The sequence below is a fragment of the Dendrobates tinctorius genome, unplaced genomic scaffold (assembly GCF_039654945.1).
Source record: "Dendrobates tinctorius isolate UK_male_01 unplaced genomic scaffold, ASM3965494v1 ptg000489l, whole genome shotgun sequence".
NCBI classification, from domain to species: Eukaryota; Metazoa; Chordata; class Amphibia; order Anura; family Dendrobatidae; genus Dendrobates; species Dendrobates tinctorius.
This window is the reverse complement of record NW_027362150.1, coordinates 1,037,102-1,051,674: the sequence shown is the minus strand read 5'-3', so window position 1 is coordinate 1,051,674 and position 14,573 is coordinate 1,037,102. Positions and strand designations below refer to the sequence as shown.

The window sequence follows — 14,573 nt, the reverse complement described above, 5'->3', positions numbered from 1 at the left end:
ACTAGAGACATCAACTAGCCCAGGCCCTACAGCGAAGGGACAAATGGGAAATAAGCCTATTAAGTCGCATGACCCTGTCCAAAGCCCATTTTAAGGGTCAGAGTGGCCTTCCAGATTCAATACTCCCTGTCACTGCCACTCACTGCCCCAAGGAGGGATGCATAATTCTGTACCTTACTATTGACAACCCTTCAGAGTATGAGCAAGGGTTATATGTACTAGGCTCAAGTACTAAACTTGGGAGGGAAAATGGTGACACAAAAGGTAAATTTTGGCTAAGAAGTATAGATACCAGTGGGGGCACACAGGGAGCACCTGACAAATTCAAAGTCGAGAACGAGACAATAGTTGTGTTTAAACCACCATCACCGTAAATAAGAATGCAAAGCGGATAAACTATTTATACAATAATCAACAACGGTTTATAAAATACACTGGGGATGCCATAAAGGCAATTATTGACCCATTAAGTTTGCAAAAGTTATTTTATGTTCTTTGATCATATCTTCTTTAATTCTATGCTGCATAGCTCCATGCCTTAAGAAAATGATGACGATGACCATGGAAACCACAGTGATGACCATGCATGCCGATTTCGAAGATCCCCTGTATGAAAGATGTCCCAATGAAAACATGCAAGCACCACCTCCGGAATATGCCTGCTTGAAGCAAACCAACGAGGGAAAGTCCAGGATCTGACTTCCTCCTGTGCAAAGTCCGTTAGGAGGGGGTCCATCTACTAGAGATGGGTCGTCTCATATATACGGTGAAGATTAGTTAGCTAGGTTCCAGCATTGTTGAGATAGGTAGGCCGGGAGGACAGATCGATAGGTTCGACGAGATTAGGATTTTGATTTTGCATATCTCCAAAGGAGGGACTGTTAAGGGGAGAATATATGGCACATGAATATATACAAGAATCAAAACTGTACCACTATATAGACGCTTTGCAGAATATTAGGATCATGTTGCTTTAAGATACTTCTGGCTTTCTGCTGAATTATTTCTGTGCATGACCCACCTAGGCTTCATGTAAAACCGCAATACTGGGTGGACTAGGGTGGATCGGGCTAAAGAACAATACTTATGTACACGGTGATTATGTAGCATATGGGAACAGTAAACAGTAGCTTGGACACGTACATAGTGATATGTAGTGACATGGGAACGGTAAATAGTAACTTAGAAATGTACCCATGATGTAACACGATGAGATAACACAATATCTGTATAAAAGCTGCTCACTTTGGATTAAAGACAGAGAAGAATCATACTGACACGATTCACCTTGTCTTGTGTATTCTTTTCTCCGTGCACGTACAATCTCTACCAAAGATCCAATTTGGCCACAGACAATTAAGACGGGCCACACCCTAGTGCGGCAGAATCAACAATCTGATCCTATGAAACAGGTCCCATCTTCTGATTCATTACCGACTACTAAGGAAAATGAAAGTCACAAAAGAGGCATTAAAAAACAAACTGCTCCTAAAGGAAAGAAGTCATTTTCCTGTTCAGAATGTGGGAAATGTTTTGCATATAAATCACTTTTTGTTACACATCGGAGAAATCACACAGGAGAGAAGCCTTTTTCATGTTCAGAATGTGGGAAATGTTTTTATCAGAAATGGAGTCTTGTTACACACCAGAGAATTCACTCAGGGGAGAAGCCTTTTTCCTGTTCAGAATGTGGGAAATTTTTTAACCATAAAAAAGATTTGGTTAATCACCATAGAACTCACACGGGGGAGAAGCTTTTTACCTGTTTAGAATGTGGGAAATGTTTTACCCGGAAAGCGCAACTGATTAGTCACCAGAGAATTCACACAGGGGAGAAGCCTTTTTCATGTTTAGAATGTGGGAAATGTTTTAACAATAAATCACATTTTCTTATCCGCCAAAGAACTCACACAGGGGAGAAGCCTTTTTCATGTTTAGAATGTGGGAAATGTTTTAACGATAAATCAGATTGTGTTAAGCACCAGAGAACTCACACAGGGGAGAAACTTTTTTCATGTTCAGAATGTGGGAAATGTTTTAACAATAAATCACATTTTCTTATCCACCAAAGAACTCACACAGGGGAGAAGCCTTTTTCATGTTTAGAATGTGGAAAATGTTTTACCCAGAAAGCGCAACTGATTAGTCACCAGAGAACTCACACAGGGGAGAAGCCTTTTTCATGTTTAGAATGTGGGAAATGTTTTAACAATAAATCACATTTTCTTATCCACCAAAGAACTCACACAGGGGAGAAGCCTTTTTCATGTTTAGAATGTGGGAAATGTTTTACCCGGAAAGCGCATCTGATTAGTCACCAGAGAACTCACACAGGGGAGAAGCCTTTTTCATGTTTAGAATGTGGGAAATGTTTTAACGATAAATCAGATTGTGTTAAGCACCAGAGAACTCACACAGGGGAGAAACTTTTTTCCTTTTAATGTGGGAAATATTGTAACCAGAAAGTTCTTATTGATCACCATCAGATGAAAAGCTTTTTCATTTTCTTAATGTGGGAAATATTTTACTTGCAAATCAACTGTTAATAAACATCAGAGACGTCACATGGGGGAAAAGCCTTTTTTATGTTCATAATGTTGGAATAATTTTAACCAAAATTGAATCTTCTTAAATGAGTTGTCTCGTGTCAATCCTCATGTTTGCTGACAAAAGGATAAAACTAAACTTTATTAATTCCAAATGTAAAACTATACCTATAATTCCCCCCCTGAAGGTTAGTCAGTATACAGTTCAGTATATAAGGTGAGGTGACGTATACACACTCACTCTCCAAGCCTCTCATTTCTTTGGGTTTCATCGTCCTCACCAAAGGCGACTCATCAGCAGACTCTTTAATATTGATCTATATTCAAGCGATACTAGACAAAAAAACTAAAATCATGTATCATTTTATCCAAAACAGTCAGAAAACTAGCCACATATTGGCAGATCCCAGACTTCAAACTATATACATCGTAACAAGAAACGAGGAAAGGATTCGGCACACCAACCATGTAAAAATAAAAGAAAACCTTTATTGCAGCATGTGAAACCGGTTTAAAAACATTGGAAACACTTAACACGTTACAAGAGCCCTTACTCATAGGATATAAAAAACAAACTGACATAAGCATTATATACAACAGAAAAGCAATCAAAATCATGTGAATAATGGCATTAATTATGCACCAGTTGTGAACCAATGAACCTGGGAATGGAAAGACACAATACAATAGTCAATGGACCCAACACTGTTCCTGTCTAAAATAACATGTGAAAAACAAAAACTGATGATATAAAAATTATTAACATGATAATTGTACAGCCATGAAAAGAAAACGTAAAATAATATAGCAGGAAAATTAATAAATATAAAACAAATTGTGTCTCAAATTCATGCCTCTGGGGTGTTTAGTGCCAAGCTTTAAGATCCAATATGCTTCACGTATAGTCAGAAGTTTGTGTTTATTGCCTCCTCTGGTCGGATTATAAACCTTCGCAAACGCATAAAAGGTAAAATTAGAACCATCTCCTCTGTGAACATTAACAAAGTGCTTGGCAGCCCCCGAATAAGCCACATTCTTATTGGGAAGATTGGTCAAGTGCTCGGCAATACGTTTGTTTTTATTTTCCATGTGTTACATCCGATGTAATTTATCCCAAACAATGTACAACAAATACAATAAATTATGGATTGGGGGTCACAATTGATAAATGAGGTGATGTCGTACGATTTACCGTCTGATGATTGAAAAACCTTTTTTCTGTCTATCGCATGCGTGCAAACATTACACCTACTACCGGCACATTTATAGAAACCAGAAATGGACGACCAAGATTTAGGAGTAGACATTGGCTTTAATAGTCTAGGGGAAAGAGCGTTAGCTAAACTGCAACCCCGTCTGGCCACGGACCGCAGCCTGTACTGATAATATGCCGCAATTTGTCCTCCTGATACTGGTAAATATTTCTTAATTATAGATATTATTCGATTATATTGGGGCTGTAAGGCGCGGAAAAGGTGATAATAGAGTCGGAATGAAAATGAATAACGGATGATGTTTTAGTCGGTTCTAATGCGCTGGGTTTATTGGAAGCGTTATTAAATGCACGCTTGATGTTCAGGTTACTATAACCCCTGTGAAGTAGACGTTTACTGATAATTTCACTCTCCTTATAGAACAAACACTGATCACAGCATATACGCTCCTCTCCGTTACATTCACCGTAAGGGATCGCCTTAGTTGTATGATGGGGATGAGAAGATGAAGAAAGTACCAGAGAATTACCAGAATTCTCCTTCCTATGGATAGTGGTGTGAATACAATGGAGAGTGGGATCGCCCATAAGAAAAATGTCCAAGAAGGGGATTTGGGTATTTATATTACTGACAGTAAAAGAAAGATTCAAAATATTAGAATTCAGATACGTATGTTAGGAAGACAAATCAGATGGGAACCTCGCCAAATGAGCAGTAAATCATCCACATACCTACCAGAAAAAACAAGATTTATACAAAAAGGATTGGAATCAGAAAATAAATATAATTCCTCCCACCAAGCCATATAGAGAAAAGCTAATGTTGGGGAGAATTTTGAGCCCATTGGGGCACCAAGGACCTGCAACAAAAAAAATTCATTGTTAAATAGGAAAAAATTATGTTTTAACAAATATGTAAGAGACTCAATGATAAATGACTTAAGACGATCAGAATCATTGCTGTAACAATCTAAATGGTGAATAATCGCACGTACAGCCAAATTGTGGGGAATAGGAGAATATAGGATAACAACGTCACATGTAAAAAATTGAAAATCCTCTTGCCAATGAAAATGCTCAAAAACCCTCAAGATCAACAAGGTATCCTGGAAATCCCCGGGATTCTGGACACAAGAGGGCTTAAATGATCGTCCACCCAAGAACTCAAATTCTCATGTAAAGATCCAATTCTAGAAATGATAGGACGTAAAGGTGGTGGAAAGACATTTTTGAGTCTTGGGTAGACCATGAAAACCAGGAATAATCTCATGATCTGGTAATAGGCATTTGCTGACTTTAGAATTTATGATGCCGCCACGTGTGGCTTTTCCACACTACAACCCCCTTTGTCAGATTGACGCATCACAATGTTGGAGTTGCACTGTAATTCCTCGACAGCATTAGATTAATAGACAAATTATTAACATGATTTATGTCAATTTCGGCATCAAGTGCTTTCAGTTCTTTTTCAACCAATGATTGGAAAACATCAAGAGAAGGAACCCTTGATTGTAAAAGGTAATAAGTCGAATTCTAAGAAACAAAAATGTCATTGTCTTGAACAGAACATGGATTGCATTTTGGATCCTGAAGAGATGATAATGTACAAATGGCTTTCTGTTCCTCAAGTGAAAATAATGCGGTAGTCATAGGTGTCGAAGCGGGTTCAAATGTTGGAAAAATACATTGCTGATCCACAGAGAAAAAGTGTCTTTTGACGGTTAACAACCTCGTAAGTTTATTAACATCTTTGATGGTCTGGAATAAGTTGAACTTTTTGCTCTGTACAGAATTCAGTCCTTTTGATAAAACTTCCATTTGTGCTTTAGATAAAACCACAGGGTCAGAATCAGGACATTAGAAAAATTATCAATGGCTTTTACTAAGTTGTTTTCCTGTGCCTCGTAGGATAGCGTCTCCATGGACGGTTTTCTCTGTCTCCGTCCTTCTCTCCTACACACATTGCGTTTTTTGTTGCAACAGTGGAAAAATTACGAGGGTCACATGTATCCACAGTCATACTATGTGAAGAATGGCCAGTATCATAATCCGAGCTACGGTATTCAGATGAAGAAAAATAGACGGTTTTATTGCGTTTATAACCAGGCTTGGAAGCGTTCACATTATTTCTCAAGATGGATTTTTTAGAGGAACCATGAAAAGAAGATTTATTCCAATTATATACTTGATTGTTTTTATAGTCCTTAGTGTCTTTAGTCTTGAATATATATTGTCTTCCAATGATTTTATATTATCAGTGATTTTTTTCATGGAAATGTCAAATCAGGTAGTGAGTTAAATTTATTTACCGTATATACTCGCTTATAAGCTGAAATTTTCAGCTCATTTTTTTTAGGCTGAAAGTGCCCCTCTCAGCTTATTCTCGAGTCATTGTCTCAGGGGGTAGGCGGGGGAGGGGGAGCACAGGAGCCGGCGGCTGTCAGATCATCCTCACCCCCTCCTGGCCCGGTCTCTGCACTTACCTGCTTCTCAGATGGTTTCCGGTGCCGCAGATCTTCCTGTGTTCAGCCGTCACGTGGTACCGCAGGTGAATATCACAGGTGTCGGGGCCCTGAGCAAGTGGCGACACTAGCACCTGGCCCCCATAGCATGCCAGTATCCGCACCTGCTCATGACACCGTCATCTGGCCCCCAGCGGTGAGAGGTGAGTATGTCATTTTTTTTAATCACAGCAGCATATGGTGCATATATATCTGTGGAGCATCTTATAGGGCATCTTATGGGGCCATCAACATTTATGCAACATTATATGGGGCATACAGTATATATCTATAGAGCATCTTATGGGGCCATCAACCTTTATGGAGCAGCATATGGGGCATATTATTCTATGGAGCATCTTATGGGCCATCAACCTTTATGGGGCAGCATATTATTCTATGGAGCATCTATTGGGGCCATCAACCTTTATGGAGCAGCATATGGGGCATATTATTCTATGGAGCATCTTATGGGGCCATCAGCCTTTATGGAGCAGCTCTCCTCAACCACGACTATAAACTCTTGGTGAGGATCCTGGCGAACTGACTGCAGATGCTGCTACATGGCCTATGTGAGGCTAAGACAGGATTTACTCAGGGATGCAGCAGCGTGGCAAACATTCGCATTTCAAACCTTTCAAACCTTTGCGGGCATTAAGGTTCCCGTGTCAATTTACTAATGGCTCACTAAAATACTTGGGAATACAGGTGACAAAACACCCAGCTAAATTATAGAAAACTAATATTAATACATATCTTAAAAACGTAGAATCTACCTTAGTGAAATGGAAAGATTTTAACTTGTCATATCTAGGCAGAGCCAACTTAATTTAGATGACGGAATTCCCACGTTTCCTCTACCTCTTCCATACTATCCCAATTAACTATCTGTATCACTCATTCATCTGGGAGGGAAAAATGCCCTGTATAGCCTTCAAAATACTCCAATTATTGCGGCGAAACGGGGGGATAAATTTCCCTGACATTTGACACTATACCTTAGCATCCCTGTACCGGGTGGTGGTGGACTGGCTGAGAGGAATGTCTTATTATGCCCAATATGACCTGGAGCTGTCTTACCCCGGCACTGGCTCTCCCTACCCTTCTACATCTCCCTTATACGGAATTGCTGACTGAAGTATAAGGGAGGGACAGGACTGTAGTCGTGACCTGTATTCCGGTGACAGCTGTGTCCAGTCCTTCCCCTACATGAAACAATACTATTCTCGGCATACCTGCATCTCCAGATTCAGTTTCACCCGGGCACTTCCCAGGCCATAGCAGTCTCTCTTCTAATGCGACCCCCATCAATGGAGACACAGTCCGAGACAACTTTAACACTTTCTCTACTTAGAATTTTGCACGTTACATTCACAGTTGGTACATCATAACATTTTCTTGCTTCCTGATCTTTCCCTTGCTTGTTGTCACTTCTGTGCAGTAAACGCCCGGCCCGTACTTCACTGCTTCCCAGTTCCTTCCAGGCCTGACCTCACTATAATGACATTTCCTTCAGCCTGTTTCACCCCAGACATGAATTCATCAATCACTACGTTTGGTGACCCCTAGTGAAGCATCCGGCCTGTCTGTACTGATCTTGTCGAAGCTCCAACTCCTTTCATCTCCTTAGTCCAGCCAACTTCTGCCCTAAAAGCATTGGCACAGGCGGTAAAATGCCACATCTTCCTTTTCCGATTCTGACCCACTGCTTAGGTATGCAGTGGCCGTGGGTAACGTGGACAATAACGACTTAATTTTATGTGACTGCCGAGCTGTCTGGCCCTATAGCCCATGTGGACACTTGGGCGCCCTGGCCCCATCTGACTAAACCACTCTTCATCACTAACCTTAACGCTCTGCAGCCCGTCCTACAATTAACCCTCTAAGAACCTCCTATCAGGCCCCACTAGTATACCCCCCTCTAGTGGTCCACAACATAATTACAACTACCTGGTGTATAGGGGAAACTATATAGTAAGAGTGTCCTTCTCTAATATCCCAAGAAGGATACACTACCTATCCCTGACTGTACATATACAAAGAACACATAATATGTAAGCATTATAATACAGGAATACAAGTCAATATATACAGTTTTCTATACAATGGTAACACATTCAAGTGGCAATACCATAAGCAATGAGCAGTAATACATAGTTATACATGTAGCAGTACCACAGGCAATTATCATAAAACACGTCTGTAAACATTTAGAACTGGAAGACAATCAGAGGGAAGGGGAGCATGAAAGACATCATATCTTACCCCCTTACACTCATGAGAGCTAACCCACTTTTAATGTCCACATGGAGGGTATGGCGGAAACTACGTTAACATTTCCAGCTCTCTGCCTGGAAGTCTCTTCTTCTTCCACTTATTGGTAACCCCCACTTTCAGGACGGGCACTCTCACACTGTCATCTGCCAGTGGTACTCCTAAGGTATAACATCTATTAAGCAATTAGTCCACCCCGAGGAACGACGGATATACTCAATAGAGGAGTTGAAATGTAAATATCCCACTGCCATGTTCCCTCCCTTCCAATACTTGCAAGGTAAAAGCTATGGAACAAAAGTGTTAGCACATCTTTCTGAATATGAATGGAGACCATCCGTGCTTAGATGGCTCACGAAATATAATTCTCCATCTGGGCAAATAGCCACTAATTACAAATTCATCCTTGCAGCTCTGGATTATGAACAACTCCAATTTCCAGTAACAAAATGGCAGACTGAAGACCCCAGCATGTCCTGTGACACTATTCTGAAAGCTCTAGACCCAGCCTACAAATTCCTCCCTCCAGCCCGTTTCCCAGAAATGAGATAGAAAATCTGTCACGGCTCTTACCTGACTCCACAAAAGGTCATAGAATGGGGTTGTACACAACTTCTAAATGTTTTACATACCATTCCCCAGAAGCCAACCTGTTTCATTGCTTGTGGGCATGCCCGGTCATTAGACTGTTTTGGGAAAGAATACGGCAATACACCGCCACACATCTGACAAACTTTGTTCCTGGTGAACCCTTATGGGCCATATTTGGATACCTAAAACCAGATAATTACACCTGTTCTCCAGGGGCCTGTAAACTACTGCATTTGGTGGCGGCTGCCAGTACTAGGGCCATTTTACAGACATGGATCCACGACCATGCCCCTCCTTTCAATATCTTTCTAGAGAAGCTGTCGTTCTTGCTTCAAATGGACTGGGTTGAGGTCTCTTTACATAAAGAGGGAAGGGTGCAGGCCTTTTTTGAAACTTGGGAAAGCTTCATCTCTCTGCTCCCAAAACACATCCACAGCAATATTAAGACCTGTTCTCAGCCGACAGTCTGGTACCAGGAGCAACTACTACTGGGGGAGACACCTGTGCATTGATGTCTCTGGGTGAACCGCTGCGGAGAGACACTTCGGGGTGTTTGGGGTGTACTTTGGTGTCAGTGGGTCCTGAACTTAAGGTTAGACAGGTGCTGGATGTCTGATGGGTAAACATTATGCTTGTGTTTGACATGCCCCCCGCTTCCTTCTCCTTTTTTCCCTTCCCCGGTTTTTCAGGTTTGTCTTTATCTATTGTTCTGTGTACCGATGCGATCTCTAATGAGGAGGTTTATGTTACATATGACTCAAATATTATCTGCATGGATATATGTAGGAACATTTTTTTGCATTCAATAAAAACAACGATTAAAAAAAAGACACAGCTGTACTCCAATGAAGGAGCAGAACCATCTCAAGGAGGATCACAGGGAAATGGACAGCATGGGACTTACATATGAGTGTCTGAGCAAAGGGTCTGAATACTTATGACCATGTGATAGTTCAGTTTTTCTTTTTTAATAAATTAGCAAAAATGTCTACATTTCAGTCAAGATGAGGTGCAGCGTGTACATTAATGAGAAAAAAATGAAATTGTCTGAATTTACCAAATGGCTGCAATGAAACAAAGAGTGAAAAATGTAAAGGGGTCTGAATACTTTCCATAACCACTATATAGGTAGGGTGTATTTAGGTCATTGAGTGTAAGCCGGCAGTGAGCGTGGCCGCCATATCGCAATGTTAGGGTGCCAACCTCGGCGGCAAGGCGGGCTGAGTGATAGGCCGTAATATGGCTAGATAACTTCTCCTCACTGTACCTCTGATATGATAAGCCCCCCTTAGAATCATAGAGTTGGAAGGGACCTCCTGGGCCATCTGGTCCAACCCCCTGCTCAAAGCAGGATTCGCTAAATCATCCCAGTCAGATGTCTGTCCAGCCTCTGTTTGAAGACTTCCATTGAAGGAGAACTCAATGGAAAGTATTTATTAGAATCGCTGTAAATAGTAGGAGGGTCTCGTTTTTAGCTATTTGTTCATCTTCCCACTCTTCCATTATCATGGCTCTTATGTGTTTGTTAGCTGGAAAGACTCTGTTTCTCTGGGTTCACAGCCCCTAAACATTTCATCCTGTATTGAGTGAGCCATTTGTGCTTCCTCAGTTTTCATTGTACTCGTTCTGTATCGTCGGATGAGAAATAATCTTTATTCCTTTCCTCTGGAAGAACCTGAGGCATTTCCTCTCCACCCTCCAGATATTGGTACCGATCATAAGAACCTTCATCTTTCTCTGATGATACTTCCATTTCCCACCTTTCTCTCTTATGATGGGACATGACCTGTACTGTCTGAGGGGGAACTGGACTGGAAACTGTGCTTAGCGCGTCTTCCCCAATTATAGACCTCATGTCAGCCATGAATGAGGTCTGCTCCTTCTTTAGGATCTTTGTAATACATTCAGCACACAGACGTTTCTTATGTGTCACAAGTAACTTAGCCAACACACCTAACTACTTTGGCACGGAGGGTAATAAAAGGGATTTTTTCCCTGTTGTAACTGTATAGCTTGCCCCAATATGGAGAGGAGATTGACATTTCGCTTGAGTAAATAAACCAATATATTTGGTTGAAGATTATTAGATCTACTGATCTTCAGCCAAATGTATTAGTCCACCTGACCTAATAAGTGATGGCTCAAATTAACCTGATTTTAAGGCAATACCACAAAAAACACGAAAAAAAAAAAAAAAAAAAAATTAAAAAAAATTATATATTATATATATATAACAATAAATAATAAAATGGTTATAATTCCCTTAATATACCTGTGTAGCTCATCCAGCAGCGTTCCTCCAAGGTATATACCCTCTATTCTTCCCTCCTTTCCCCCACATTCACTTTTTTATATTTATTTTTGTGTTTTGCATTTTTTGCACTTTATACCATCATATTGGTTCCTCTCTTTGTTGATTGTTTTGCATTACCACACGGTTTTATGCACAGACACTTGTTTGAGCCTATATGGGCTCTGTATATTCTATGTCACTCATTTAAGGAGCTAATATATAGAGGGATAAAATATAGTTGTTTATTAATGGGGAACGCTGTGCTTTATTAACCTATATAGGTGTATATAAAATTCTTTTGAGCACACATCTTTTTTATATCTTTTTTATATGTATTTGTATTACTATTACTCAATAAAGGTATTTTAATCTTACATCTGTTTTATGACTTTTTTATTATTTATATATTTTATTTAATTTTTACATTTTTTGACCAAAAATTCGGGTTTTTCTTTTGATTCGGTTTACTGACCTAATAAGTGTTCTTTAATCTGTAACTGATGTAAGAACAAAACGTTTTGTTTACTACGATTGTGGACATTAAATTATTGTTTGATCACTTAAACTGGGTACCAATGCACTCAGCGGTCTTCGGCTTTTTCAGGCAGTGTTCATGCGATGATGTCAGGGTTCACCACAGTTCATGGCTCAGCCTGGGGTGAACCCTGACATCACCGCGCGAACACTACCAACGCTGGCCGAAAATTGCCAAGCAGTGGAGTGAATAAGCCGGAAGTTAATGAGCGGCCCCGGAAGTAGATGCTGTTGTGAGTTCATTTTTCCCTTCACCGTTGAGGTCTGATGAACTCCCTCCTCTGGTGAAGGAAGGTAGTGAGGCTGATTACCAAACACCTGGGCAGCTAGATGATGACTGGGTGGCTGGAATTGAGGACTGGATATAAGGCAGCCGACGCCCTTCTGCCTTGCTGGTGATCCTGCTGGATTCTTGGAGACCAGTCTGATTCCTGCATCTCAAAGCTAAGTTTTTCTGGTCTGCTTTGTACACTTCAGTTTTGTTTTTGTTTTGCCTTGTTTTTTTGGGAGTTCTGCCATCCCCGGCCGGGGATGAGCTGAATTCCATTTTTGTCTCTGATCTGTTGATCTTTTGCTCTGTCTTCAGTATATACCTGAGTGCTGATATAGTCTTTTGAAGCCTAGCGACTTCAGGGCCTGTTTTTCCTATCAGTCGGTTGGCACATTTTGGATAGGGTTTTTGCGGATGGCAGACAGTGGCTTTCCTATCCTGTCCTTTTTAGTTAGCTTGGGCCCCATCATTTGCTCAACCTATCTTTCTATCTGTGTTAGTGTTTTCATCTTGCTTCACCGTCATTATATGTTGGGGGCTGCCTATTGTTTTGGGGTCTGCTCTGGGGCAGTTTAGTTTTTCCCCTTTCTGTCTTTAGGCTATGTAGTTCTCCGGCTGTTATCGAGGGGTCTAGGGCACCGTAGGAACCCCCCATGGCTACTGCTAGTTGTTGTGGATAGGTTCAGGGGCCGCAATCCGATAGCTGCCAACCTCTCTGGTTTTTCTGGACTTAGCTAGTATTTTGTTTTTTCCTCCTTCGGTGACTCATCATAACAGAATCACCAGCCATACCGCAGATCCTAGGGTACTCAATAGCAGGAGAGAATTGTAAAAAAAAAAAAAAGGGGGTCAGAATTTTTTTTTTTTGCGCATATTTTTTCCTCTATATCTCTGAGGCCATAGGGGGAATTTTTCTCTCAATGGAGATGAAGCAATTGTCTGATCGTGTGGAGCAGCTCGCTGCTGAAGTGCGGGGAATTTCCGCCTATCTTGCTCATTCACATGCTGCTGAACCAAAGATTCATGCCCCTGATGTGTTTTTTGGGGATCGGTCTAAATTCTTGAATTTCAAGAATAATTGTAAATTATTTTTTGCCTTGAAGCCTAACTCGTCGGGGAACTCGACGGCAGCAGGTTAAAATTGTCATCTCTTTGCTGCGCGGCGATCCCCAGGATTGGGCGTTTTCTTTGAAACCTGATGATCCTATTCTGAATAATGTGAACGCATTTTTTCAAGCCTTGGGGTTGTTGTATGATGAACCTAATGCTATTGATCAGGCTGAAAAGACCCTGTTGGCATTAAGCCAGGGTCAGGATTCGGCAAAGTTGTACTGTCAAAAATTCCGAAAGTGGGCGGTCCTTACTACCTGGAATGATTGTGCCTTGGCAGCCCTCTTTCGGAAGGGTTTGTCAGAAACTGTAAAAGATACTATGGTGGGATTTCCTGTTCTCTCAGGTCTTGACGATTCTACATCATTAGCCATTCAGGTGGATCGGCGTTTACGTGAACGCAAAACTACACGAGAGATGTTACCACCTGTTGAACAAATGTCTGAACCTATGCAATGTGATAGAGTTTTGTCTAGGGCGCAACGTCAGTAGTTCAGAAGGCGTAATAAGCTGTGTTTTTTTTGTGGAGATGCCTCGCATATTATTTCTGTCTGCCCTAAACGAGAGAAACGTTGTGCACACACGTTTTCTGTGGGTGGTGTTCAACCTAAGTTTCTTCTGGCAATTACTCTGATCTGCTCCCTGTCCACATTTTCCGCCAAGGCTTTTGTGGATTCAGGAGCAGCTCTGAACCTGATGGACTTGGATTTTGCTAAACATTGTGGATTTCCTATGACACCTCTGTGGATGCCTATACCTTTGAGGGGTATTGATGCTACTCCTTTGGCAAAGAATAAACCTCAGTTTTGGACCCAGGTGGTAATGCGGGTCGCCCCAGACCATCAAGAAAATTGCAGATTTTTGGTGTTGCATAATTTGCATGATACCATTGTTCTGGGGTTTCCCTGGTTGCAAATCCATAATCCTGTTCTGGATTGGAAATCTTTGTCTGTGGTGAGTTGGGGTTGTCGGTGTGCCCTTAGTGATGCTCCTGTTTTCTCCACCTCTCCCCAGTCGCTTGATGTTCCTGACTATTTGGCTGACTTTTATGATGTATTTAGTGAGAATGAGTCTGCGTCTTTGCCTCCTCATAGGAGTTATGACTGTGCAATTGAGCTGAACCCGGGGTGTAAATTCCCCAAGGGTCGGCTTTTCAATTTATCTGCACCCGAGCACGAGGCTATGCGATCCTATATTAAGGAGTCGTTGGAGAAGGGTCATATTAGACCATCCTCTTCAC

General features: G+C 41.2%; 1 protein-coding gene across 1 annotated transcript in view; it reads left to right on the top strand.

Moving 5' to 3' along the window:
* The first annotated feature begins 1,196 nt into the window (after positions 1-1,196).
* Positions 1,197-14,573, top strand: part of LOC141078000 (uncharacterized) — an 84,061-nt gene continuing 70,684 nt past the window's right edge. The window contains exons 1-2 of the mRNA XM_073564791.1: positions 1,197-1,201; positions 1,736-2,427. Coding sequence (XP_073420892.1) covers positions 1,197-1,201; positions 1,736-2,427 — 697 coding nt within the window. The remainder of the gene's footprint in view (positions 1,202-1,735; positions 2,428-14,573) is intronic.